This window comes from Cygnus olor, chromosome 27, assembly GCF_009769625.2.
Source record: "Cygnus olor isolate bCygOlo1 chromosome 27, bCygOlo1.pri.v2, whole genome shotgun sequence".
Lineage (NCBI taxonomy): Eukaryota > Metazoa > Chordata > Aves > Anseriformes > Anatidae > Cygnus > Cygnus olor.
This window is the reverse complement of record NC_049195.1, coordinates 3,638,106-3,664,310: the sequence shown is the minus strand read 5'-3', so window position 1 is coordinate 3,664,310 and position 26,205 is coordinate 3,638,106. Positions and strand designations below refer to the sequence as shown.

General features: G+C 60.0%; 2 protein-coding genes across 6 annotated transcripts in view; both read left to right on the top strand.

Moving 5' to 3' along the window:
* Window positions 1–16,810, top strand: part of PPP3CC (protein phosphatase 3 catalytic subunit gamma) — a 31,293-nt gene extending 14,483 nt beyond the window's left edge. The window contains exons 4-15 of one of the 4 annotated variants that reach the window (XM_040538238.1): window positions 3,077–3,188; window positions 4,848–4,993; window positions 5,381–5,520; window positions 6,082–6,159; window positions 6,247–6,341; window positions 7,021–7,146; window positions 8,068–8,145; window positions 8,922–8,948; window positions 9,870–9,951; window positions 10,358–10,455; window positions 12,308–12,337; window positions 13,506–16,810. In XM_040538238.1, the coding sequence (XP_040394172.1) occupies window positions 3,077–3,188; window positions 4,848–4,993; window positions 5,381–5,520; window positions 6,082–6,159; window positions 6,247–6,341; window positions 7,021–7,146; window positions 8,068–8,145; window positions 8,922–8,948; window positions 9,870–9,951; window positions 10,358–10,455; window positions 12,308–12,337; window positions 13,506–13,684 (1,191 nt within the window). In that variant the 3' untranslated portion in view covers window positions 13,685–16,810. The remainder of the gene's footprint in view (window positions 1–3,076; window positions 3,189–4,847; window positions 4,994–5,380; window positions 5,521–6,081; window positions 6,160–6,246; window positions 6,342–7,020; window positions 7,147–8,067; window positions 8,146–8,921; window positions 8,949–9,869; window positions 9,952–10,357; window positions 10,456–12,307; window positions 12,338–13,505) is intronic. The other 3 variants (XM_040538239.1, XM_040538241.1, XM_040538242.1) reach the window with 3 other exon arrangements.
* A 1,771-nt stretch (window positions 16,811–18,581) lies between these two features.
* On the top strand, window positions 18,582–25,883 carry SORBS3 (sorbin and SH3 domain containing 3). Of its 2 annotated transcripts, none has more exons than XM_040538236.1 (19): window positions 18,582–18,981; window positions 20,361–20,460; window positions 20,557–20,825; window positions 20,902–20,965; window positions 21,045–21,077; window positions 21,171–21,231; window positions 21,339–21,432; window positions 21,537–21,578; window positions 21,696–21,782; window positions 22,242–22,297; window positions 23,171–23,295; window positions 23,426–23,502; window positions 23,594–23,640; window positions 23,873–23,987; window positions 24,065–24,190; window positions 24,646–25,053; window positions 25,151–25,230; window positions 25,301–25,407; window positions 25,503–25,883. In XM_040538236.1, exons 1-19 carry the CDS (start codon window positions 18,943–18,945, stop codon window positions 25,562–25,564), a joined length of 1,992 nt encoding a protein of 663 aa, XP_040394170.1. In that variant the 5' UTR covers window positions 18,582–18,942; the 3' UTR covers window positions 25,565–25,883. The 2 variants fall into 2 exon arrangements, with proteins under 2 accessions (XP_040394170.1, XP_040394171.1); XM_040538237.1 differs by having other exon boundaries at window positions 18,585–18,981; window positions 20,581–20,825.
* The last annotated feature ends 322 nt before the right edge of the window (window positions 25,884–26,205 follow it).

Genomic DNA, 26,205 nt, shown 5'->3' with positions numbered 1-26,205 from the left:
TTAGCACATGTGGGGGCTGATCCAAATGTCACCGATAAAGCAGGATCTAGAAGGCTTCACTCCCTTGTTCTTATTGATGTGTGCCTCTTCTTCCCACCTACTAGTGCCTGTGTGCTTTAAGAGGTTCCCACCTGGGTGTGCAGCAGCTGGCTCGGAGGATTTCTCCGAGCAAGGAGCCAGCAGCCCCTGACGTGAGACTTTGCTTCGTTTTTGGAAGATTTCTGCTCCCTAGCATGCAAAAACTTGGGGTGGCCGGAGCAGCTGGCCTCGCCAGCGCAGAGATGGATCTGACTTGGGGGTTTTGGTGGCTTTATGGTCGAGGTGACCGAGAGGCAGCCAGGTTTTCACCACGGGGAAGGTGCAGGGCACCAGCAGCACCCCTGTGTCACGGCACCAACTTGGGCACCCGTGTGCTGATAATCACGACCTTTTAACTGAGCGAAATGGGAGGTAATTGTGTAATTGCATCCTGATGCAGGCAATCAGGAAACGAGATACAAAACTAGGGGCCGAGGAGGCGTTAAGGCAAACTGTGCTGCGTGTGAGCAGCCCAGGTAACCCTTGGGAGCCCTCCCCGGTGCTCTGTTGGGTTGTCAAGCTAAAAACTGCTCCTTTTACCTCAGATAACACCTTTAAAACCCCTGAAAGCCTCCGTTCGTCAGCTCAGCTGGACGCCTTCAACAAATTATTTCTGGGCTTCTGGCTTAGGGGGATTCTCACTTAGAAACATTCGTTCCCAGTGAGCGTAATGAGGCCGTGAAGAGTGCGGGGTTTTATTTTTTGGGTCTCTCTCCTGTTCAGTTGCTGTTTTTCAGAAGCAGGTAAAAGCCTGGCGAGACAGCTGCCAGGTTTGTTTGGAGTTAATCCACGGACTCAAACGAGGGGACTGACAGGCAGCGAGGAAACGGGGCTAAATATTTCCATTTTGGGATGCTGATGAGCCAGCATCCCGATGGAGGATTCCCTCCCCAGTCTGCGAGGGGGCAAGGTGCTTCCTTCCGAGCACGCGTGCATTGCTGGGCCTCCAGCTGCATCTCCCAGCCCTTACGCAGGAAGGATAACGTTAGTCAGCGGCCACCCTGATCTGTGAAGCTGGACCTGCCAGGCTACAATGACTATAATTGTTTTATTAATTATCAAGCTATTATACCAGGAATATGATCTATGGAAGGAGCGTGTTAAGGACAGAGTGATAATGGGATACACCGCTGCCAGATCAGCTTCCAACTCCACCAACAATGGGGCACGTTATCGCTGGCTAATTAGGAATTGCACGTGCCGTGATTTTGCCAGGCTCGAATGCAGTTTTACCCAGAATAATTAGATACGAAATAAAAAGGTCCAGCCGGTGCTGTAAACCTGACGTTAGCCCCGATGGCTTCGCTCGCCTCGAGGGGTGCTGCGGGCAGGGAGGCAGCGCTGGGTCCCTCCTGCGCTGATGCTGAGCTGGGGAGGGGAGGGGATGGGATGGGATTACCCACGGAGTCTTGGAAGTCTGGGAAGGCTGTTGGGTGTCCTGAGCCCATCCTCACGCTGCTAGCACCTTTCTGCCTGTCCGTCCCCGCGTTTCAGCCCGTGGAATCGCTGCAGGCCATGGGCAGCCGCCGCCGTGCCGCAGCCTTTGGCTCTGTGGTTTGGTCGCTGCCTGCCCAGGAAGAGCCGTGGTGTCGAGCTTAATTTTAAAACACTTGGAATCCGGTCTTAAATAACTCTTCTGCAAGTTGCTGACCTGCTGTACACCCCAAATGCGCCTCTTTATTGATGGAGCGTCTTTCTTGCTTCGCTTCGAAGCAGTGGAGCCGGGGCCGGCTGCTTTCCCCAATGCTTTGCCAGTCTTTTGTTTCAGTTACAGCGATTTTCATTTCCCAGTTCTTAAGCTAGCTCAGAAACGTGACACTAAGGCTGCAGGCACGGGAGGCTGAAGCTTTAAGTCACAGAATAATTAGAAATGTTTTTGTTGGGGGCACTCGTCCTGTTAGTGGATGTAATGAAGCATTATTTTTGCTGGCCCTGACTGCAGCTTACATTACCTGCCACTGTCTCTGGCCCCATTTCTGCTCAGATTTAAAATTCAGGTGTTGTTATCAGTCTTTTTCTGTGGGGTTGAGCTGTGTTGGATGCAGATGGGTGCTCTGCAGCTCCTTGGGATCCCTGCGTGTCATTGGAATGACTAATTTAGAGCTTACCTTGGGTATCACGGTATTAAAACACTGAGCCCCCAAGGTATCAGTGGTGGAAACCAACCCAAAATGAGTTTATTTTGCTTCTGGAGGCTGTTCCCATGCTGCAGCTGCTCCTGGAGATGTGCACACCGGATCGGCGATGTTTTACGGGTCCAGCACTCCCCTCCTCCGTGGAGCCTCCGCCGTGAAATATTTCGGGGCCCCTGCTCCAAAAGCTCGTTTCGGTGCGGCTTCGTTTGGCACGACCTCTTTACAGGTGTCACGGCTCGGAGAGGGGATGTGGGAAGCCCTCTTCAAAGCCAAAAAGGTTTTACCGAGCTTTTTTTTTTTGGCTAGGGTTTTCCTGTTTTGAACTTGAACTTCACATGACTGTAGCGTAAGCAGAAAAACAGAGGGGGGGGGGGGGAGAGCCGGCGAGGAAGATGAAGTTGATTTTTTTTTTCCTGATGCTGAAAGCTGTTGAGGAAAGGGCCAGCAGGACGGCTGGCTGCTCTCCGTGATGGTCTCCGCTTTCGATGGCAGCGGGACATCCGTGCTGCAGCTGGCTTGGCTTTGCTGCTCCGCAAACGGGTGCCGCTCGCTTGGGTCCGTGCTGGGAGGAAAAGCTGCCCCCACCCAGCCCAGCGCCGCTTTCAGCCGAATGCGACCTCATTTGTCACTTCTCCAGCTCGGGCCTAATATAGAGAAATGCTCAGGGTGGCTTTTCCCCCCCGCTGGTGAGGTTGGCCAAGATAAGATCTGCTGCCGATTATGGAGCTGGGTTTCTATCAGGGTTCCACTCCGAATGCAGCCTGTTGGGTGTCTTCCCAGAAACACTTACTGAAGTCCACGGATGATTAGTACCCTATAAAAGGTTTTCATTACCCGCCATCTCCTCCTTCCCTCTCTTGCAGTGTGTGCTGTATTTATGGAGTTTAAAGATAAATCATCCCAAAACGTTGTTCCTCCTTCGAGGAAACCACGAGTGCAGGCACCTCACAGAATACTTCACCTTTAAACAAGAGTGTAAGTATCCCCTGTGTAAGGATTTAAATCTATTAATGTCTTGCGACCAGGTGTGGGGGGCTTATTTTGGGGTGGGGGGCGGCCACGAGTGATATCAGGTAGGTCTGGAGCTGTAAAAAACAGCTGTCGTCTTATCCTGCGTAGGCAGCATTTCTCCTGTTTCAGCTCCTGCTAAAAACCAAAGAAATTTTTAAGTCCCATGAAGTTCTGGGTGCGTGTTGATGCAGCCTTCTGGCTGCAAAGAACAACGCTGGATGGAGGAAACGAGCACATCTTCCCTGCCTTGATGCGGCTGCATGCATCCCCCTCCCTGACTTCCAGCCCCAGCACTATATAATTACTGCCAAATGACTTTCAGCTCCAGATTGTGCAGCTGGGATCGGTGATTACAATTGGAAGCAAATAAAGGATTTGTTCCTCAGTGTTTGCACTGGGGAGAATCATTACCTTTAAGATGATTTTACTGGAGTTAAAGATAGTTTCGGGCTGCGTTTACATATTTTTAAACTATGGCTGATGAGAGGCTGGGGAATGACCCCTCTCCCCCGAGGCTGATGGTCATTATAATAATAAAGCAATAATCACAGAGGTCTGCAGCAGCAATGTGCAGCTCTTTGCTAGGGAACAGTTGCTCAAGACCCAACCTCGAGGAATAGTTACGGGCAAGGCACAAGCCCAAGCTTCGTCCCTGCGGCTCGGGATGCTGCTGGACAGGGTAAGGCCGAGAGGTACTGAAATAATGAGGTCTGTTTGCCCAGAAATGAGCTGGAAAACGTCTGCCAGCTCTCTGCTGGATGCCGTAGTCATCAGGTGGTGGGAGATGAGCTCCTGTCAAGCTGGGCTCGATTCAAACCAGGGAGCCAAAGGTGCTGGTTTTTCCCCTCCTTTGGAAAGCAGCAGATACTGCCTTTCCCCCTTCCTGTATCGTAGCCTGCAGCTGAATAAACCTGTAAGTATCTCTGTAAAGCTGTTGAAAGGTGAACTTGCCATTCACGCAGGTTTGGATTTAGACAAAAACGTGTTTTATAGCATTAAAGGGGTTTTCTCAAAGGTCTGGCTGTGTTAACACACTGCTGCCTTGCAAGACACGCACCTGACGTGCAGTGATCCTGTCCTCTGCTCTAATGGGAGGCATGGAGAGACGTTCCTGAATGTACTTGGAGGCTTGCTGTAAAAGCTGAGCTGCTTTTGGAAAGAAAAATGATTTTGTTAGCATCCCAAGTTTCTATCACAGTGGCACCCGTCGAGCTTCTTTTCTGTGTTAGTCTTAGTGCGGGTGCTCTAGAAAACAGCTCGAAGAGAGATTAATATTCCTGACCGTGTCCAGATTTGGAGCCTTTTTATCTTCGTGCCCAATAAGCATTTTCCTAAGGCAGCGTTTTCACCAATGCACGGGTGCAAAGTTTGACTTGCAGGGTCACAGCCGTGGAGTTCCCACATCACCTTGGGTACGAGGCTCCCTGAACTTATTTATCAGCGCTTCAGCTGATCAAAGCTTTCCTTACTGCTTCTTACATCGTGTGGGTTGGGATGCATGAATGACTCCCTGAAAAAGGAGGAAAAAAAAATAGAAAGCTCTGCTTTCAACCTGAGCAGTCTTTGTTGTGCAAATTAATTCAGTTTTTGCCTCTCTTCCTCCTCATGCCCCCACCCCAACAGGTCGAATCAAGTATTCGGAGCGAGTGTACGATGCGTGCATGGATACCTTTGACTGTCTTCCTCTTGCTGCCCTCTTAAACCAGCAATTTCTGTGTGTTCACGGAGGACTGTCTCCAGAAATCACGTGTCTAGATGACATTAGGAAAGTAAGTAATCTTCATGACCTTTTCACATTTTTGGGGTATGTTGGGTATCCCGACTGGGGTTCAGCTCCTTCTTGCAGCCTGTTTGCTGCTTCTGGTTTGCACACATGGTAAAACTCTGGCTTTTTGGAGTGGTTAGGAGGGGGGAGCATAGCTTAGGATTAATGGTGACCACACCATTAATGGCAGGCTCGTTTCACATCTGGGCTTGCAGGTTGAGGCTCCTGTGCTCTGCATATTCACGCTGCGACTCTCTTCTGGAGCTTCTGGTGTGGTCAGAGGAGGCTTAATCCTCGGGTGAAATAACCACAGGTCTAACCTAGAGGCCGTCTCCAAGCCGCAGGGTTATCAGCCCGTGTATGCTGTCCTGACGTTGTCCACGTTTTTCAGTTAGACAGGTTTAAGGAGCCTCCAGCCTTCGGCCCGATGTGCGACCTGCTCTGGTCCGATCCGTCGGAAGATTACGGCAACGAGAAGACAGTGGAGCATTTCGCCCACAACACCGTTCGAGGCTGCTCCTATTTCTACAGGTAAGCGGTGTTTTAGGGGACTGATAGACTGGAGGGTTTTCTTTCCTTACCCTGAAGTGTATGGGGAGATGAATTGCTATTCAGATCACTCCGTGGGACTTCACAGCGTTGCCTGGCTCTGGAACAGTCTTCTGTTGGCTCTAATTGACAAAATCTTGTTCCCTCCTGTAATGTTGAGCTCTCTTTGGATCCGTTGCTCTATGAAATTGTGATATCGGACAGCAGAGATGCTCCTGCTTGTTGGCAGCCTGCCCTTTTGAGTGGTTTTCAGGCACTGGACAGTACCAGGAGCTCTAGGAAATAATCCTTTCCTGTCTAAAGGAGGAGCATTTGTGCTGACAGACCACTTGTAGCCTGGCTGATAGGGAGGATTTGGCACCAGGGGTCTGTTCAACAGAATGCTTCGCAATTCATTTTTGAGTGATGCAATACATACTGGCCTCGTTTGGGGATGCTGGGCACAAACTGAGCAGATGCTGAAAGTGGTCGGTTCCTGAAACCAAGACCTTGGGCGCTACCTGTTCTCTTTGCTACGTGCTAACGTATGTTTTTGTTTTCCAGTTACCCTGCAGTTTGTGATTTTTTGCAGAACAATAGTTTGTTATCTGTGATCCGAGCTCACGAAGCCCAGGACGCTGGGTAAGTGCCACCGAGCAGCCTCCCTCTGCCTTCCTGCCACCCGTACGGAGCAGGAGCGGTGTGTTTAACGCTTGACCTGCTTTTCAGGTACCGAATGTACAGGAAGAGCCAGACAACAGGCTTTCCGTCGTTAATCACAATCTTCTCTGCACCAAATTACCTAGATGTCTATAACAACAAGGGTAAGGCTGGCAGGGCCAGGGCTGTGCTGCTGTTGGGCTGTCAGTACTGGCGTCGCGCTCCCAGGAAATCCCTCTCCATCTTCCGTGGCCGCTCTGCCCGCTCCTCTGCTTGCATTTGCATGCATGAAATGAAAAAAAGAGCTTTCTGTGCTAACCCGATGGCAGCTGGGGAGCTGGAAGTGGCTGGCTTCTCTGACTCAAAGATCTCAGACGTTACTGTGGCAATTAACTGTCAAGTTAGAGAGCCTAGAATAATGCTCTCGTTTCCAGCCACATGACAACTGAGCACTCTTGATGAACGCTGCCATAAAAGAGAAGCTGCTTGTACAGGCAAGCTTTAACTTCCCCGTTCCCCTGCTACCATATACGTACTATGGGGAACTTCCCTAAAATGTATTTTTACCCCTCGCTTTGGATCTTGGCTCTGTGCACACCACTTCTGCATCACTTTTAACGCCGTAGTTAAATTCACCTTCATTATTATTATGAGCTTTTGTGAAACAATAGACCATCCGAAAAATACTGCTTAAACGCTCTGGTTTTGGATATCTGGTAGTTTGATTCTGCATGAGTGCGACCTCTTGTTGCTGTTGATAATGAAGTTTAATTAGCGGAGGTACAACTCCCTGAGGCTGACAGCTCCTTTGGGCTTGTGTTGTGTCTCCTTGCTCTCTCCTAGCTGCTGTACTGAAATACGAAAACAACGTCATGAACATAAGGCAGTTCAACTGTTCCCCTCATCCGTACTGGCTTCCAAACTTCATGGATGTCTTCACATGGTCTCTGCCTTTTGTGGGAGAGAAGGGTGAGTGCTGTTTGGATTGATTTTTGGAGTTGCCCAGGGACTGGTCGTAGTTCAAACCCCGAGTATGCGAAACCTGTCCCACGAGCTGCTGAATGTGTTGGGACGGTGTCGTAACTTGTTATAGCAGATACCACTGGGAAAAGTGCTCAGGTTCAAGGAGAGCCGCGTGTTACTGGCTGAAGCTTTAAAATAATTGTCAATGCCTGCTTTAGAAAGCTTTTTCCAACAAAACAGTCCCTTCTTCCTAATTCTGCCTGGCCGACGGAGCCGGTCTCGGTTGGTATAGCCCTGCCTCGGGATTTGGAGACGTTTCCCTCGCTCCTCGTGTGCAGCAGAGGAATGAAAATCTCCCGCTGGCTGGTGGCCAGAAAGGAAGCATTCACTTGAATGTAAAGGCTTATTTCATTTTGAAGGAGGTGAGGCTGCTTAAAATACATCCAAGACTTCGCCTCGCTTTCTCAGCGAAGGAGTCTTTACACCTCCTGGCGGGTTTTAAATTCCGCACCAGAGCTGTGGGTTTTGAGGACAACTTTAAAGGTCCGAGCCAAAGGATTTTTGACTTTGAGGGAGCCGAGGGTTGAATTCCCCGCAGACCTGAGGCTCTCGGAGCCAGGTGGCGAGCTGTGCAGGTTTGGGGTGGGGAGGCAGCGATGCTGGCACCCTGCTCCCCACGGCTGCTTCATCTGTGCTGTGCTTGGACCGCGTCCACCTCCTTGGCAGAAGGTGCAGAGTATGTCGTCTGCTCTGGGTACTGCTGCGAGGCACCAGCAGCGAGCAGCTAAAAAAGTGTCTCTGGGCTCCCACTTCCAGAGTAAAAATGACCTTGAAATCGTTCCTTTGTCCGGCTTGTCCTCCGAATCCCTCCGCCTGCCAAGCGCGCGCACCAGGCCTCTCTAATCTTCCTGTCTGTGCTTCTTGCAGTCACAGAAATGCTCGTTAACATCCTCAACATATGCTCCGATGATGAGTTGATTTCAGATGGCGATGAGACATTGGAAGGTAAAAAAAAAACAACAAAAAAAAACTCTGCTACGACTGAGCTGGTAACAGAGGGGGGGGTGACAGTGGGGACGGGTCTGGGATGCTAGCTCGAGAGTGCTCAGCAGCTGCCCTGCCAGGGGCTCCAGATCCTTTTTGGCCAGCCCTTGTGCAGCCATGGTTAGGAAACATTTTTATTTTTCTCCCTTTGCTGCTCAGTCACAGCGAAATTGAGTTATATGCCCTGTGACAGACACTTCTTGCCAGCTCCTCTGGAGAACGGTTTCCTGCTCCTTGCAGAGACTGCTTCCCGAGTTGTTATTTTTTTCCCCCGAATCTAAATTTGCTACAGCAGAACATCCACCCAGTCTGCTCATCTGTTGCGCCAAACTCCTCTGAAGTGGCTCCTCCTGTCAGCCCAGAAATGTAGATCACAGCTTTCGGCCCTGGTTTTGAGCTGTGCACGAAAAGGGAAGAAGTCACAGTGCTGGTTGCAGTTTGTGTCGGGGGGTGGCGAGCAGCAGGGACGCCAGTGGGGACATCGTGGGGGTCTCGGGGGGGCTGCTGGCACAGATCTGCGCAGGGCGGAGTAAAATCAGTCCCGCAGGGCAGCAGAACACCACGGTGCTCTAAAAAGGTGCCGCTTCGGCCGACAGGTTGACTTTAACCCGCTTCTCCCATTTGCATTTCGTTTTTTGTTTTTGTTTTTTTTTCTTTCTCCCTCCCATGAAAATTAAATTTGTTTCTTCTATCTCTGTCTTCATCTACTTGTTTCTTGGTGTCTCCTCTCCCTGAAGATCACTACATTTCAAGCTATCAGAAAGGTACCCAGCTAGAATTTGCTACCGGCTTAATTTTCACTGCCTGTGCCACCAGATTCCTTGGAGTGGATTTGAATAGCTGACTAGTTGGGCAGTCTCTTCATCCCCCTTTCAGTTTTAACATAAGCGCCGTGTGTTTTTTAACCCTTCTGCGTTCCTCCAGGAACTCGAGAAACGGGGTCACGTTTCTATCTGACTTCTGAATGCAGCCACCTAGTGCATGGCTGAGCCATCGGTGCATGTTAGACCTCCGGTTTGGCTTGTCCTGTCCTGATGTGTACTTGGGCCATGTGAAGAATCTCAGCCGAGAGGAGATGTATTTTGTTACCTCGTTTACGTTGGTTTTTGTTTGTTTCCAGTTACCCTCCGTGCTTTTCTCCCACGTTTGGTCTGTGTAGGGGGAAGGGGAGCTCACCTCTCTCACTCTGTGTGTGCGCGGGGCTCCGGCCAGCCCCTCACTGCGTGCCTTGGATGCCAGAGCTGGTGCTTGCGTGACACTCCTCCCCGCGGCGAGCACAGCCCCGGTGTTCTGCAGTGTCCATCAGCAGTCAGACCCGGCCGTGTTCTGCCTTGCAAACCCGTGTCTACGTGGCTGAGTCATTTGTGTTACATCCTGTGTAGTGTGAGCGAACCTGGTGAGCTTCCAACGACGCCTGTCCGAGCTGTTCCCTTTGGTGGTTCTACTCTTTAGACCTCTGAGTCCGTGTGTCATCTTGTCGGTGTTGCCCTCCTCACTGCCATCCTGACCGCCAGCCTCGGCGCTGTTCTCTCGAGAGCCTAGCTGTGAAATCTGTAAACCGTGGTTTTCTTTTCCTGGAGTCAGACAGGGGCTTCATGCTGACATTGCCTGCGCCTCCGAGGCAGGACGGGAAACCTTAAACATGCCGGTGGTGTTTTGTTGTTTTGTTTTTTTTTCTCCCGAAGGTGGGACAACAGTCCGTAAAGAGATCATCAGGAATAAGATTAGAGCCATTGGGAAGATGGCACGTGTCTTCTCGGTCCTTCGGTAAGGACGCAGCACGGTGTGCGGTGTCGAGTTCTGTCTTGCTCTGGGTCCCCGGGGACGTTTGTCGGTGCTCGCGTGTTCCAGGCTGCTGCTTTAGGGCAGGTGGCAGAGGCTCGAGGTGCCGGTTTCTCTGCCCGGCTCCATGCTCCGGGCGCTCTGAGGCTTCCAAAAACCTTGGATGAGTTGTGCGTGGCCCTCGCGGGGCTGGGATGCGTTCGCTGCGCTGTAGCTCTGCGGCGTGGCGGCGGAGGAGGTAGAGGTGCCGCGTTCAGGAGGCAGGGTCGTGCTCGGCACCAAACATCAGCTCCCCCCTACTTCAGCTCTCGGGGCGCTCCCCACTCCTTGCATGGACCTGTCTGAGCCCTGTGTTAATCTCTCAGTAACCGGCTCTGTTTTTCATTTGCAGAGAGGAAAGCGAGAGCGTGCTGACCCTCAAAGGCCTGACTCCCACAGGTACCCTGCCCCTGGGAGTGCTCTCAGGGGGGAGGCAGACCCTGCAGACCGGTGAGTACGAGCCGTCCCGCCCCGTGCAGCACAACACCCAGCCTGTAGCTCTGCATCTGGCCCCCGGCTGTCCTGGAAACTGCTCCATCGGTTTCCATAGGCATACTTGAGGGTCCCGGGGGACCCGAGAGATGGTTCAGGCCCCCGGGGAGGAAGGATTCCCAGGCAGAAAGCAGCAGCGTAGGTGGGGATGTGGAGAGCCTTCCAGCCTGTCCCCGTGCACCCTGGAGGAGGGGAATACGAGGAAGAACAGCCAGCAAACAGCACCCGGCCCAGAGCACGCCTATTTCTTTTTTTTTTGTATGTTTCTGCAACAATCATCAGTCATTTCCCTTCTAACCCTGCCTCATCGGCATCCTCTGCTTCAGCTCGCTGCTGCTGTGTGACAGCGTACATCTGAGCGTAGCGACAAAAAACACGCCTGCTCGTTTGTCCTTCGTTAACTAACCCCTCCTGGTCGGGACCCAATGAAATCCTGCATCCCGTCAGAGGAAGCTGAGGTTTAGCCCAAGCATCCAGACCCTCCGGGCCTCTGATGTTTCCTATTAAGACTTCTTTAGGCCCCGTGGTTCTGAGCTGCTTTGGGAGGTTTTCTGTGCTCGCTGGCTTTCTTTGCTCCCTCCCTCGCCAGCCCTCTGTGCCGAGAGCCTGGCCAGTGGTCAGGGAGCGAGTTATCGCACCGACACGTGTCCCCGGAGGGAATCCTGTAATCTAGAGGCTTTTAATCCTTTCCTGCTGCCAGCCTTTGAATGCTGGCACCGAAGCAGCCCGCTTTCCCCCTTCCGACCGGCGCTGGGTGATTTCCTGAGGGCTCAGGAGAGCGCTTGTTCCGGGATCGCCTCCATTAAATAGTTTGCAAGGGAGGAACGTGTCAGTGCCGCTCCTGGGGGCGGAGAGGATGCGGCGTCGCTCCCAGACTCCCGGCTTTCTTTGCCCGCAGAGGAGTGTGAAACTCTTTCATTCTATAGCAGCCGCGATGGTTTGTCGCCCCGCTCCTGCTGCAGGCGGGGGAACGGCGGTGGGAAGCCGCAGCTCGGCTCGAGGCGGTGCAGCCTTGAGCTGCCCTGGGATCTCTGCACCGCCTAAAGGGGCTCGAGGGGGCTCCAGCCCCCCCTTCCCTGCCCCTCTCCCCATGGGATCCCTTTCTCTCTCCCCTCCCAGTTCCGCACATCCCTCCGGTTAGCTGCATCGGGGTCTCTCCTTCCCTCCCTCCTTCCCTCCTGCCAGCCTCCGGCAGCACGGCCTGGCAGAACCAGCTGAATCGAAGCAAGCTGCCAAATCTGGAGCAAAGATGTTGGGCTGCCGCTTCCTTCCTCCTCCTCCTTTTCAGCCTCTCGAGGACCGCGTGGCCGTTGCGTTGCGGCCAGCGCCAAACCGGCAGCGTTTGGGGGCTGAAAGGGGGGGGATCTGGTCAAGGAAAAGAAATGCCTGCTCCCAGATGTCGAGGCAGGGGCTCGACCCAAACCTCCTCAGCCTGCAGCAGCCCCGGCGAGGGGGGATAGAGGGGGATATTGCTCAGCTCGGTGGTGCCGTGTTGCTTGGGGACACTTCGGGGGGTGGAGATGGAGCCCAAGTGGATTTGAAGCATCGGCCGAGTTTTGGTGGTGTAATTCAGGCCAGCTCCCTGCTTCTGCCTTCCTTCCCCTGGGGTTTATCCCCATGCTGACACCGAGGGAGCCCCCTCTCTGCCCCCAGCTCCTGTCCCCTTCCTTCTCCGCCGCTCAGTTTCGGCTGCCTCCACCGGGGGTGGGTGGCTGCGGGCTCTGCACCCGCGGCGCTGATGTCGGATCACTCACTGTCACTCTTTTTTTCTGTCTCCATTTTTGCATGCCACTGTTCTTCTGTATTGCAGCCACAGTAGAAGCGGTAGAGGCACGGGAAGGTATGGCTGGAACCCGGCGAGAGACTCGAATCATCTCCGTGTGTGTGCGCGCGCTGATTTTAAAGAGCTTTGTCGGCCTCGTGGACGCTTTTTACTCTTGCATCACCAGAAGGGAGGGAGGACGGGTTTCTGCTGGGAGGCACAAAGCGCGCAGCGGGCTGGGGCAGGGCTATTTTAGCCTTCATGCACGTAGTCACCGAGCCCACCCTGTCCCCCGTGTGCCCTGGTGTCTCGAGACCTCGGTGCCGGGGTCCCGCGACCTCGTGGCTGAGCCCACACCCGCCGGAAAACTCAATCCCACGACGTCTTGGCCAAAATCCTTAGGGTCGAGCGGGTCGCTGGTGTAATTTTTGCCTTCCCCCAAGTGGGCCAAGATGCTCTCGGGGTGGAGGAGCAATTTTTTCCCCGCTGTTCTTGCGGAAATAACGGCTTAGTCAGCTTTCTGCCCGGGGAGGTTCTCTCCTCCGTAGCTCCGTTCAGCACCGATGAATGGGGCCACGCATCTGCGGCTGGGTTGCCAGAGGAAGTTTGTTTGCAAACCAGCCAAGTCCTTGTAGAACGATTTGGCTCAAAACCCCTTTTTCTTCCCCGCTCTATAAGTTGAGCGTTTGGCCTGTGTCATCGCCGCGAGGGTCCCGGGCTCCGCCTCGTGGCGTGCACGCCCGCCCCCGGGGGGGATTTCGTCGCCCGGGTGCCTCCTGGTCATGCAAGAAGCACTGCGCTCGTGATCCGAGGACTGTTTCTGTGGTCTTGCAGCGTGTGGTTTGTGCTGGAGTTAAAGCCTTGCGGTGGTGTCTTTGTTGGTTTGGTGTTTGTTGTTTTTGTTTTTGGTTTTTTTTTTTTTAGCATCGTGTTTTTTCAGCTTTGAAAGTTCCCTGACATTTCGCCGTCCGGGGCCGTTGAGCACTTGTCTGGTCTTTGAATTCCTTCTCCTAAAAGAGATGCCACCAGGGAGCAGAGCCAGGCCCCGCTGACCCCCTGGCGGTGCTGGTGGCCCGGTTTGCATCCCAAACTGGGGGACTGGGCGATGCCCGACCCAGGGTCCCAGACACGTGCTTTCCGTCGCCCCGGCGGTGCTCTGTGCGTCTTGCCGTGTGCTGCGGGGCTCCCCCCGGGGATCCGTGCCTCGTCCTTCTAACTCCCCTCTCTCCACCCCTTCCCTCCGCAGCCATCCGTGGATTTTCGCCCCAGCACAAGATCCGCAGCTTCGAGGAAGCCCGAGGGCTCGATCGCATCAACGAGCGCATGCCGCCGCGCAAAGATTCAATGCACTCGGACGGGCCGGTGAACTTGGTAACCTCAACAAACTCTGCGGACAAGAACGGCACAGGGAAGAAAGCCCAGTAACGGTCCGAGCGCCCGGTCTGCACCACTAAAGGATCCAAAACTTAATGAATTTTATTTATTTATTATTGGGGTGGGGTGGGGGCAGGGGAGAAACCAACTTCACCTGGAGGCACGTTCATAATCCAGTTTGCATCCATTCTGTAAGAAAGGTGACCATTTTGTAATTTTTTTATTTATGTTCGATATATAAAAAAAAAAGTCCATCTTTTTTTTTTTTTTTTTAATTTAGAAACCAATCTAACTGCTAGCGCATATTCCCAAGTGTTGTGCTGTACAGCTGACCTCTCCTCCGTGGGAGGCAAACCTCGGCGGGGGGATTAAACCGAAACAAAACCAGTCCCAGGCAACTTGGGTCGTCCCCTTTGGTACAATTCTCAGTTAGCCTGTGCTTTCCAAAGCAGGTCCTTTTAAAATAGGGTTGGTTTGGTTTTTCTTTCTCTTTTTTTTTTTTGTTCACGGCTGTCTTCTTCCCAGAGTTTGCTGTTGTTTTCTTCGGCTTCTTGCCCACCTGCATCTGCTGCTCGAGCCAGCGATCCCTCCGGAGGCGCGTTGCGTGCTGCGGTGAGCGGCTCAGGTCCGGCCCCGTGCTTCAGAGGTGACCTCCCAGTGCGTGCTCCCGATCAGCTTGAAGGCCTCGGGGTGTCTCGTAGCAGCCGGGGCACCTTTCCCTTCGGTAATTCGGTTTTATTCCAGCGGAGCCCAAAGCAAAAAGCAGCCTCTGGTTAGGATCGGGGGAAGGGGGGGGCAGGCGCGTCCTTCCGAGCCTTGGCCCTCGGGACCCCGCGTGGCTGCGGTCCCTTTGGGAACCCTCTGATTCACGGCAGAGGAATTATCTTCGGGAAACATGCGTGGCCTCAATTTTTATGGGAAAAGAGGGTGATTTTTGACTCGTGGATGGAAAGGCCCCTCTGCTGCCACCAGCACGTACCGCGGGGCCAGCGGCGCGCTCCCCCCCCCCCGAAAGCCAGAATCCCTCCTGGCCACCCCACATGAATTTTTTGGGGGTCCTTCACCCGCTGCGGTGCTCGGAAGGCGATGGGGACTCGGGGAAGGCTGGGCCATGGTGCTGCTTGTTTCTGTGCAGGGATGTGACGTCTTAGCCAGAGAGGCTTTGCAGGAAGCGTGTCCCCCTCCCTCGGCTGCGGTGCAGGGAGGGTTTGGTGGTAGGTAGAGGAACCCAGGGGGTCCGGGCAGAGGTTTCGGGGGGCTCTTTGTGCTGGAGAGGCCCCCCCCCCGGCGAAAGGAGGGCTGTGGGAGAACGAGAAGGGTTTGCAAACCCTTGCAGAGGGTTTAGAGGCTTGGCTCTGTTAGCAGAGCCTCGTTCTTTCGCTTAAACTTTGACCTGAAGCAAGTGTTGGGAAAGGGTTTTGCAAGACGCCGTTGGGTCACTCCCTTCCCCGCGTGCCACTCGAGCTGCAGCAGCTTTCGGGAGCGAATCCCCTGCCAGCTTTCACTTCTCTTCCAACTTCTCTGCCTCTTGTGCTTTCCCCGAGCACGGGCAGCAGGTGAGTGGGCTGTGCCTCCGGCAGGGGCTCTTCGCCAGCCCCTCCTCGGGGTCTCGCTGGCCTCCCCTTTGCGCTCTGGCCCCTGAGCTGCGATTCCAGCTGCGGAGGAGAACAGCGACTTTGCAGGAAGCTTTCAGCCGGTCTCGTAGTCGCGCATCACGTTAACTTCACGCCAGCTCTGTAGGAAGCAGTATCTGTGAGCAGACCACTGGGGTTTTCACAAGAGACTTCAAGTCGCATGCCTCCACTTCTTTTCTTTTTCTTTTTTACACGCCCACTGCTTTGCAAAAAGTGCGAGATGTTTTGAGCAAGCTTCTCTAACCCCATACGAGGCGTGGGGCCAATTGCCTTTGTCTGTGAGTCTTTATTTTTTTTTTCTTCTTTCGTTTTCTTTTCTTTTTCTTTTTTTTTTTTTTTTTAATGGCATCCTTTCCGAAACGCAGTGAGCCGATGTGTGGTATCTTCCTCTGAGAGCGCAAAACCGTGCAAAGGTGCTGCCCGTGCATGTTTTTAGGGCATGTTGTTCTGACCCAGGCTGGGATCTCGCCCCAGCAGCAGTCTTTGGGAGCTTTGGGACGGGGACGCGGCCCCTCGGGGGGGCTCCAGCTCTTCCCAGCCATCGGTTCCCCCCCACGAGGGATCCCTCGTGCTTCTCCCGGGGCGGTGCCTGCAGCAGTTTGGGGGTGGCAGGATTTGGTGGCACGTATGGATGCCGTACGGCCCGGCGACGCGCGGCCGGTCCCCGTCCGCTCGCCACGAGTCCCCGAGGGGGTGAGGAGCAGCGTGATGGGGTGCGTGGGTGCTAATTACCCCCTTGATTATCGCTCATTAAGCTCAGAGGAGCAGCCGGGGAGGGGTGGGCAGCGCTTCTGCCCCCCCCCCTTGCATCCAGGTAGGGCGCAGCCTCCCCTCCTGGCCGCGTTTTGGGGGTGCAGCCGCTGGCGCGGTGGGGTGCTGAGCCCGTGCAAAGCAAAAAAGCCAATTTCCACCCAATTTCCACCTTTGGCCGGCGCCTCGGAGCTACGCACGTCCCAAGGGCCCTCGTCTCGGAGCTCCTGCCCGTGTCCCTCTGCCTCCCCGGCCGCCCCCCAAAAAAACGCCACCGTGAGCACGAGGGGAAGGGCGGGCGGCGCGCTCGCTCCTCCGCAGGCTGTGGCCTCGCAGCCTGGGTTTTTTTTTTTTGCATGTTATAGCAAGGTGCATGTAACAAGGAGGGGAGGCAGCGCCGGGTCGGGCGCGGGGTTTGGTGGGAGGACCCCTCGCCGCCGTGCCATCCCACCCGGGGAGGACCCGGAGCCCACGGGGGCCGCGTGCTGGGTGCGGGACGGTGATTTTTTTAGGGTTCTCGATGCTTGAAGGATCTTAACGCCCGGTGCCTGGAGACTGCCTCCTTTTTTTTTTGTTGTTGTTTTTTTTTTTGTTTGTTTCTTGCTTTTTTTAGTTATGTTTAAAGGAAAAAAAATACTGGTGAAAATGTTATTTATTGGCAGAAATTATTTAATATAATTTCTTTTTTTTTTTTTGTGAACAAGGAATGAATTTGTTAGAACTGTCTTAATGTAAATCGGAAGTCATCTTTAAGGAGAAAAAAGAAAAAAAAAAAGTTAAAAATTGACACCGTCACTCGGCTCCGCTGTGGTTTATGGGGGCAGCCCTGCCTGGCCTTGGGGAGGGAGGGGACGAGGGGTTTGGGGACCCCTTTTTGGTGTCACCGCGGGGTGAGGGCAGCGTCGTGCCGGTGGCTCCAGCCTTGCCGTCATGCCTCGGTGCTTGGCCTCACCTTGTTGGAGAGCCCTCAGCCTCCTCTCCTCGCCCCTTGAGATGGGTAAATAAATGAATAACGTTCCTCATGCAGTCGGGGGGGGGATGCTGACTCCTGTTCTTCACCTCCACATCCTTCTCCTTGCTCTCCAGGGCTCCTTGGAGGAGCGGAGGCGCTGTCTCCCGCTGTGGAGGCCGCCTCCAGCCGTCGAGGCTGCTTCCCCATGTGCTCTCTATGCCTCTCCCGTCCCCACCTCGTCCCCATCACCCCTTTTTCGCCTGCACCCCCTTCCAGGGCCGCATCCCAGGACCGCCTCCTGCTCGTCCTTCTCCCCAGCCTTACCCCCCGACGGGGGCAGCCTCCAGCCTCGCTCCCCGGGGGGGGCTCCCCTCCGGCCTCGCTGTCCCGTGGCTGTCGCCGGCCTCGCAGCGCGCTCCCGCCTGGCATCGCCGCGCTGAGCAAACAGGAAACACTCGCCCTTTGTTAATCCTGGCCTGGGCTGCGCGTTAAATATTTATCTGCGAGTGGAGGCTGGTGCTGGGAGCAGGGCGGAGGGAGGGAGGGAGGGAGGGAGGCCGGCGGCACGGGGACGCTGCCCGGAGGCTGCCGAGGTGAGTGCGGTGCCGCCGGGGGGGGAGACGGTTCCCAAAAGGGAGCCCTGGTGGGGGTGGGGTGGGGGGGTGGGGGGCCAGGGTGGGCTCTGCTGCCTGTGGAGGGTAGCGCCAGCGGAGGCCGTGACCTCCAGATGTCACTGGGGACGTGGCAGGGTAACCGGGGCGGAGGACGGGCTGGGGGCTCCACCGTGGGGTTTAACCCCGTCCCCAGCACCGCGGGCTGTGCCGCCAGCCCCCCAAATTGCTGCCCCCCAAATTGCTCCTGTGCTGCCTCCCCGCGGCTCACGGGGACGGACTCCTTTCCCCGTGGGGATCCGCGTCCTCCTGCCTCCGGGAGCGGGGAGCACGCCCGCTCCGTCACCTTTGTCCCTTGGGTGCCCCGCGCCGCGCCCGCCCCAGCTGGCGCCTTCGTCCCAGCTTCTCGGTGGGGACGGCTGGCACCAAAGCCTCCCTCCCGCGAGCCTCCGCTGCTGGCGGGGGAGGCCGGAGCTCACGTGAGGAGCACGGGGCAGGGAAGGGCCGGGGCTGCCCGGTTTCGGGGCCGTCAGCAGTTTTGGGGAGCGGCGAAACCGGGAAGCGAGCGGCGGGCGAGAGTGGCCGAGACCGGGGCGCAGCCGGAGGGGATGAGGTGGGTTCGGGGGACGCGCGCCCACCCTGGGGCACCAGGGAATGGGGGTCGTCCAACAGGGGGGTTCCCAAATCCTGGCCCCCCAAAGGGACAGGAGGTCACCGTAGGAAACCGGGCGGCAGTGGGGACAGGGATTGCTTTGTCCGTGTGCCCCGTGGTGGGGTTGTGGGGCAGCACAGAGCCCCTCTCCCCACCCCTGCCCCCCCACCAAGCGATTTTCTCCCCAAAACCCCTCTCCAGAAGCCCCCCGGGCCAGCAGGGAGGACCCCACCGGGGGTGCCTGCAGCGGGGGGCCGACGGCGCCGGGCTGGCCCCGTGTCGTCAGCGGGAAGGCGTGCGCGGGGCGTGGGATGAGTTCAGCCTCTTGGCTCTGCTCCCTGGATCCCGTTCCTGGAAATGTCACTGGAAACTCTGAATGGGCCGGCCCTGCTCCAGAGCGGGGCGCGCTGGGGGGGGGGGACGAACGCGCCCCAGGGGGGCCAGGGCACGCGGGCACCCGCCGGAGAGCTCGGGCGCCGCGGGATCAACCGTGGGGCCGGGGGCTGCTGCTGCTGCTGCTGGAGGGGGGGCTTGGGGATGCTGCAGGGGGGTGCGGGCTTGGGGGAGCCTCTCCCCGCCACCCACCCGCTGAGCGCTGAGCTTGCGGCGAAACATCTCGGGCCGCGCGTTCCTCTCCCCTGCCTGCTTCTCCCCGCTCCCCCCGCCGCCCACCGCCTCCGTCCCGCGCCCCGCGGGGCTCCACGGGCCCCATGCGCGGCCCCGCTGCCCGCGGGCCCCCAGCCCGGGAGGTAAGAGCTGGCTCCGGGGAGGCTCCGGGGGGGGTCACGGGGGTTGCATGGGGTGCAGGGGGTGTGGGTGCCTGCACCCGGCTTTGCTTGCCCTAGGGCGAATCTTTCCCGGGGTGTTAATCCCGTTAATTGCAGGCGTGCTCAGTGCGGAGCTGGTGGTGGTGGGACTGGGGAGCCGGGGGTCCCGCGTAGGTGACACGTGGGGTGCAGGGTGCTGGGGGTGAGAACGCACCAGGGAGGGGCTTCTCAGCCAGCTTGCTTTTTGAGGAGGGGTCTGCGAGGTGTCGGGGCCATGCCAGGATCCCCCGAGGTGTCCAAGACCCCACACCAAGGGGTCCCACGGGTTAGGGGCACAACGCGGCCCTGCCGTGCCCAGGTGCGCATGGTGATGCTCGGGGGGCTCCTGGGCATGGGGTGAGCAGGACACGGGTGTCCCCTGCCCTGCACCCGGGTGACAGCACCCCAAAGGGCTCCCCTCGTGCTGGAGCCATCCCACGGTGGGGGAACAAGGGGGTGATGGGGACGGGGGGGTCCCATCCAGGGGCGCCCCCACCCCACGCTGCAGCCCTGGCAGCGCGTGCGGCGGTGACTCATGAGCTGCGCCTCTGCCGCCGTTCCCACTCCTCCCGCTGCTGCTCTCCTCCTGCTTCTCCTCCCGCTTCTTCTCCCCTCCCTGTTTGCTCTGCAGGGTGGGGAAATACTTTTGACTTTCTGTTTCGTCGCGGCCCGGGGAGGCTGCGCCCGCTCCCGCTGCCCCCACATGCCCAGGCACGAGGGCACCGGCGGGCACGCTTCGCCCAGCGGCTCCCGGCACAGCACGGCGGGGGATTTGGCCGGCACCGGGATGCCGGGACGATGTGCCACCACTTGGCCACCACGCCGTCCCTCCCCTGGTTTCTTTTCTCCCTTAAAAGGCTGGCGGGGATTTTGGGGGCCCCCAGGCGGAGCCCCGGAGTGGAGCTGGCAAAGCCGGGGGGCACGGGGCCGCCCATGGCGGGGGGATTTGGGTTTGAGTGGGGGTTTCCTGAAGCTGATGCCAAGCCCGGGGGGCTGGATCCGTCCATGCCCACGTGGAGAACAAGTGGAGGAGCCCCGAGGGGGCTGGGGGGCACGGACCTGCCGTGAGCGCAGCCGCTTTCCCCGCAGGGCACGGGCAGCCCCGCGGCTGTGTCCGTGCGCCCCGTGGCCATGGGGGGCCCTATCCTGGCTCTGAGCCCGGAGGATGTGCCCCTCTGCCCCCCGGTGGGGCTGTGGGGGCCCCCACAGCATGTGATGATGGGGGTGAGTGGGGCTGGGGGCTGCAGGACCCCTGTGCCTGTTAATGGGGGGATTTGGGGAGCTGCTCCTCAACCCCCCCCCTTCGCCCTGTCCTCGTGCAGCAGGTGCCCGTCATCCGCCACCGCGGCTCCAACACGCTGAATTTCGACTTCCACGACCCCTCCCCAGCTGAGCACGTCCGAGCGGCCCCCAGAACCACAGGTACCCGCCCCGAGCACCCCTGGGGCGCGTGCCCTGCACCCTTGGGATCCAGCAGCTGCCCCACGCGCTGCTCAGCGACGCCCACGGGTGTCACAGCGGCCCCCATCACCTCGTCCCCAGCAAGCGAGTGGTACCAGACCTGGCCGGCCAAGGAGGCGAAGGCGCCCAGCACCCCAGCACCCACTCAGGACCCCATGCAGGGCCCGGGGGCTGCCGCGCCCCCACATCCCACCCCCAGCTGCCCGCGGCCGCCGGGCTGGTCGGCCACGTGGACCAAGGACAGCAAGCGGCGGGAGAGGCGCTGGGTGAAGTACGACGGCATCGGGCCGGTGGACGAGACGGGCATGCCCATCGCCTCGCGGTCGGTGAGTCGGGGGCGTGGGGCTGGGCTCTGCCCCCCCAAGGACCCTTCCTCACCACCTCCCCCCCGTGTCCCTGCAGAGCGTTGACCGGCCCCGGGACTGGTACCGCAGCATGTTCCAGCAGATCCACCGCAAGCTGCCCGGTGAGTCCCGGTGCCGCCGGTGGCGCGGCGCAGTGCGGCGCGGCACGGTGCCCGCTCACCTCCTTCTCCTTCCCCACAGAGCCAGACTGGGACGCCCAGCACTGCCCCGCAGGTAAGCGCTGCCTGGGGGTGGCACCGCAGGGCTGGGGACCCCCAGGACCCCCAGGAGCCCCGGCCCACCACGGTGTCTCCGTCCCCAAACCAGAGCCGCGGAGGAAAGGGCTGCCACCGGCCGAGCGCCCCGGTGTGCCCAACGGGACGGACTGGTGAGTGCGGTGGCACGGGGTGGCATCGCCATGGGGGCATGGGGACGCTGTCCCCAGCAGGGTGCCCGCATGGCACGGGGGGCTCAGCTCCCTCTGGCTCCCCGCAGGACCCAGTGGGGTGACCCCGGTGCCGACGCAGAGCCCGGCAGCATTTTTGACTACGAACCGGGGAAATCCTCAGTGCTGGAGCAGCCCGGGCAGGTAGGAAGGGGGAAGTTCCCCCTGGCACAGCACAAAGCCCATCGGTGGGGTGCGCACGGGCACTGCGGTGTCCCCACACGTAACAGCCCCGTGCCCTTTTACAGCCCCCAGCAGCGGTGCCCCCAGCACGAGCTCAGCCCATCGAGGTAAGCGGCTGAGCCCCTCGCCCCGGTGGCTGGGGGTGGCTGGGGGTGGCAGCGGGGGTCCCGGTGGCACAGGGCGGTGCCCGTGTCACTCACCGCAGCCGCGTCCTGCCCACGCAGGTGCTGCTGCAGCAGGAGCTGGAGCAGCTCAGCGAGGAGCTGGACAAGGACATGAGGGCCATGGAGACGCGCCAGCAGCCCCGCAAGGTACCGGGGCCCCTGCTGCCCCCCTGGGGCTGATGGCAGCTGTGTGTGCACCCAGGTGTGAGCGTGTCCAGATGTGTGCGTGCATCCAGATGTGCGCGCCCATCCAGCTGTGCCCACCCAGCCGTGCGTGCGCCCAACTTTACCCGGTGGTGTGCGAGGCAGAACGGCGCACCCGATGGGCTGCACACCCAGCTGGACGCGCGCCCGGCAGGATGCGTGCACAGCTGGGTGTGTGCACATCTGGACGAGCGCACAGCCGGCCGTCAGGACGTGGCCGTGGCCGTGGCCGTGGCCGTGGCCGTGGCAGTGGCCGTGGACGCTAGGACCCAGCCTGGCGGCGCCGTCCGGCTGGCTGCTGGCTCTGCGCAGCCGGAGCTGGACTCCCTCGCTTCCCGCGGAGACTCGGCCTCTCGGATGATTAATTTTTCTCTCCCACCCCCTCCCGCTCCTCTCCGGCAGAGCTCGGCGGCTGCTCCCACCGCTCGCTCCCCTGCTCCGGCCTCTCCGGCGGCTCGGTGAGTACGGCCGCCCCGCTCCCCACACCCCCCAGCCCCAAACCCCGCAGCCCCCCAGCCCCGCTCGAGGCGTGGGACCACCACGGGACGGGACCCCACGCGTGGGGGGGGACCAGGCTGGGCTGTCCTTTGCATAGATTTGGCTACTTTGCGGTGCCCACCCTGACGTCCTGCTTGTCCCCACGCCCCCCCCCCCCCCCCACGCCACCCCGAGCCCCCCGTGGCGCTGCTGGCTGCGCCCTCCCCACGGCCGGACACGGGTGGGGAGCTCGGAGCCTGGAGCAGCGCTGGGCTGGGCTGGCTGCCCGCTGGGTGGGACGGGGCTGGAACGAGGCTGACCCCTTTCCCCTGTCCGGCCCGTGCGGGGACGCCGTGTCCTGGCGCTCGGCTCAGCCCCAGGGGAGGTGACGGGCGCTGGCTTCCCACGCCGCGGGGGGGGGAACGCCGGCGACGGCGGCTCCTGGGGTTGGGGTGGCCACCCCGGGGGCATCCCCACGTCTCCGGGAGGGACACAAACAAACTCTCCGCTTCTTGTAGGGCCTACCCTAACCCCTGCGGGGTGTGCGTGGGGGCTGCCCCCCCCCCGCCTGTCCCCTCCTCCGGATGGCACGGGGGGGGGGGGGATTGGGGCTCTTTACGCGTGGCAGGAGCGGGGTTACCCATTAGCCGGGCGCCTCGCCTGCCCCACGCTGCCTTATCCATGCAGCTGGGGTGGCTCTGGCAGACCTTGCACCATCCCTCCGGCCCCCCCCCCCCCCCCCCATGCACCGGGACCTCAGGGTTCAATAGCTGGGGGGGGGGGGTGGTCTGTCCCCAAGCTGCACCCCAAGACAGAGCGCGTTTGGCTGGCACGTCACCCGCTGTCACCCGCAGGAGCCCGCTGTCCCCCCGCCGGCTGCAGAGCCCCCCCGGCGCCCACCACCCGCCCGCCAGCCCCGGCATGGAGCGGGGGGGGCTGGGGCTGGCCGGGGAGCGGAGCCGCGCGGCCCCCAGCAGAGGTGAGACCCCCCCCCCCCCCGAGCCCAGATTTGGGGTGCCCCGTGCACCCCTGCCCTGCCACCCGGTGACCACCCCCCACCCGGTGACACCCCCCCCCCCCCCCCCAAATGTCACCCCCGCTCTTTGCAGACCTCAGGCCCGGCACCCTCCCCAGCCTGTCGGACTTTGGGGACCCCGCAGAGGCTGTAAAGAGGGAGGAGAAGAAGGTGAGGCCAGGCTGGTCCCGTCCCTGGGGGGTCGGGGATGGCCAGGGAAGGCCCCCCCCCCCCCCACCCACTTAACCCTCTCTCCCCCCAGATGAAAGCTGCCCGCCTCAAGTTCGACTTCCAAGCTGAGTCACCCAAGTAAGTGACGGCGTCCCCGTGTCCCCAAAGTCCCTTGGGTGGTGGACGGGGACCAGAGCAGGATGCTTGGGGGGTCGGCCGCCCTCTGCCCCCCCCCCCCCCCCCCCCCCCCCCCGTTAAAAGCAGCAGGGAACCGGGCAGGACGTGGAGCAGGAGGCAGGGGCACCCCGCGGGGTGGGGGGACACGCCGGTGCCCCCCGGGGCCGGTGTCCCTGAGCGCTGGCGCTCGCAGGGAGCTGACGCTGCAGAAGGGGGACATCGTCTACATCCACAAGGAGGTGGACAGGAACTGGCTGGAGGGCGAGCACCACGGCCGCGTGGGCATCTTCCCCTCCAACTACGTGGAGGTGAGGAGGGGGCCGCCGGGGGACGGGCGGGTTTGGGCAGCCCGGAGCTGATCGTTTCCCCCGCGCCCCCGCTCCAGGTGCTGCCCCCCACCGAGGTGCCCAAGCCCATCAAGGCGCCCAGCATCCAGGTGCTGGAGTACGGCGAGGCCCTGGCGCTCTACAACTTCCGCGGGGAGCTGCCCGTCGAGCTCTCCTTCCGCAAGGTACCGCTGCGCCGAGCCGTGCCGGGCTGTGCTGAGTCGTGCTGAGTTGTGCCGGGCCATGCCGAGCTGTGCCAAGCTGTGCCGAGCCGTGCCGAGCTATGCCGAGCCATGCTGAGCTGTGCTGAGCAGTGCTGAGCCATGCTGAGCTGTGCTGAGCCATGCTGAGCCGTGCCAAGCTGAGCCATGCCAAGCTGTGCCAAACTATGCCGAGCTGTGCTGAGCTGTGCCGAGCTGTGCCAAGCCGTGCTGAGCCGTGCCGAGCCATGCCAAGCTGTGTTGAGCTGTGCCAAGCCGTGCCAAGCTGTGCTGAGCCGTGCCAAACTGTGCCGAGCCGTGCCGAGCTGCATCAAGCTGTGCCAAGCCAGGCTGAGCTGAGCTGTGCCGAGCCATGCCAAGCTGTGCCGAGCCGTGCCGAGCCGTGCCGGGCTAACCCATGCTCCCTTCCCCCCCCGCAGGGCGAGCGGGTCTGCCTGGTGCGCAGGGTGGACGAGAACTGGTACGAGGGGCGCATCTCGGGCACCAGCCGCCAAGGCATCTTCCCCGCCACCTACGTGCAGGTGCTGAAGGAGCCGCGGGTCAAAGCCTCCGCCGACGACTTCCCACCCTCGCCCGCCTCTGCCAGCCCCCGGCTCCCGGCCTTGTCCCCGTCCCCGCAGCACTCCCCCGGCCCCCGCGGCCCCCAGCTCTCCGCCGGCTCCCCCGGGACCCCGCGGCGGGTGACAGATCGGGGTCCCGGTGATCCCAGTGGGTGCCCATCCTCGCCCCGCCACCTCGGTTTCGCCTTTCCCCCCTCCCCAAAGCTGCCCCGTGCTGGAGCCCCGGCCCCACGCCCCTCACCAGCCCCCACCTGGCCCCCCGAGCAGGTGAGTTGCCCCCACTGCAGCCCCCATCCCCATCCCATAACCCTATTAGGACTGGGGGTGCTGCCCCATAACACCTCTCCCTTCTCTCCCCCCGCAGCGCCCAGCCGTGGGGGCACCCGCCAGCACTCCCCCTGCACCCGCCCCGTCCTACAACGGCTCCGAAATCCAGTGGACCCCGTAAGTAGGGCCGGGAGGGTCCCGGTGTCCCCGCGCAGGGCGAGCAGCCCCTCACCGTGGCGTCCCGCAGGTACCGGGCGCTCTACCAGTACCGGCCCCAAAACGCCGACGAGCTGGAGCTGCAGGAAGGGGACCGCGTGGACGTCATGCAGCAGTGCGACGACGGCTGGTTCGTGGGTGCGTGGCCGATGGGGCGGGCTGGGGACAGCTCGGGGGGGGACGGGGGGGGGCCGCCGCCGGCCTCACCGCCCTCCCCTCGCCTTTCTCCCCAGGCGTGTCCAGGAGGACGCAGAAATTCGGCACTTTCCCCGGCAATTACGTGGCGCCCGTGTGAGCCGCGGCGCGGAGCAGAGGAGCCACGGCCCCACGGGGACACGAAGCGCCTCCAGCTCCTGCTGCCCCTATGGGGTGCCTCTAACAGGGACCAATCCTCCGCCCAGTGCCTTAACCCGACCCCTCCTCGCCTCTGCCCGGTGCCTTATCGCCCACCGCCCCGGTGGCCGTGCCTCTCCTTCCCTCTCCGGATGGTGCTGGGGGGGGTCCCCGGTGGGTCCCCGGCCCGGCCGTGACGGCTGCGACTCGAGACGCCGGCCCGGGGCCGTGCCACGCGTGCCTTTGCTTCTTGTCCATCATTAAAGCTCAGCTCAGCCCGAGCCGAGGCCCTGCCTGGTGGTGCCGGGACGGGAGGGAGCTGGTGGGGTGGTGCCCATGGGGATGTGTGGGGCAGGGACCCGTGGGGCTGGCTGTGGGGCTGCGTGGCGGCGACGGCGAGTGGCCGTATGGGGTTAGGGGTGATGCTGCGTGGGGTTGCAGTGGGGTATGTGGGGCTGCGATGGTTCTCGTGGGTCTGCCGTGGTGTTTGTGGGGGATTTTAGTGGTGCTTATGGGACTTGCAGCAGTGCATGGGGCAAGCCGTGGTGCTTGTGGGGTTGCAGTGGTGCTCGTGGGGCTGCAGTGGTGCTCGTGGGGGTTTTT

Bases quoted from the DNA above. Each gene is read 5' to 3' on its own strand.
- SORBS3 (XM_040538236.1), top strand. From the start codon at position 18,943: ATGCGCGGCCCCGCTGCCCGCGGGCCCCCAGCCCGGGAG. The intron at 22,298-23,170 runs GTGAGTACGGCC...TGTCACCCGCAG, and splicing joins CCGGCCTCTCCGGCGGCTCG to GAGCCCGCTGTCCCCCCGCC. The intron at 25,054-25,150 runs GTGAGTTGCCCC...CTCCCCCCGCAG, and splicing joins CCACCTGGCCCCCCGAGCAG to CGCCCAGCCGTGGGGGCACC.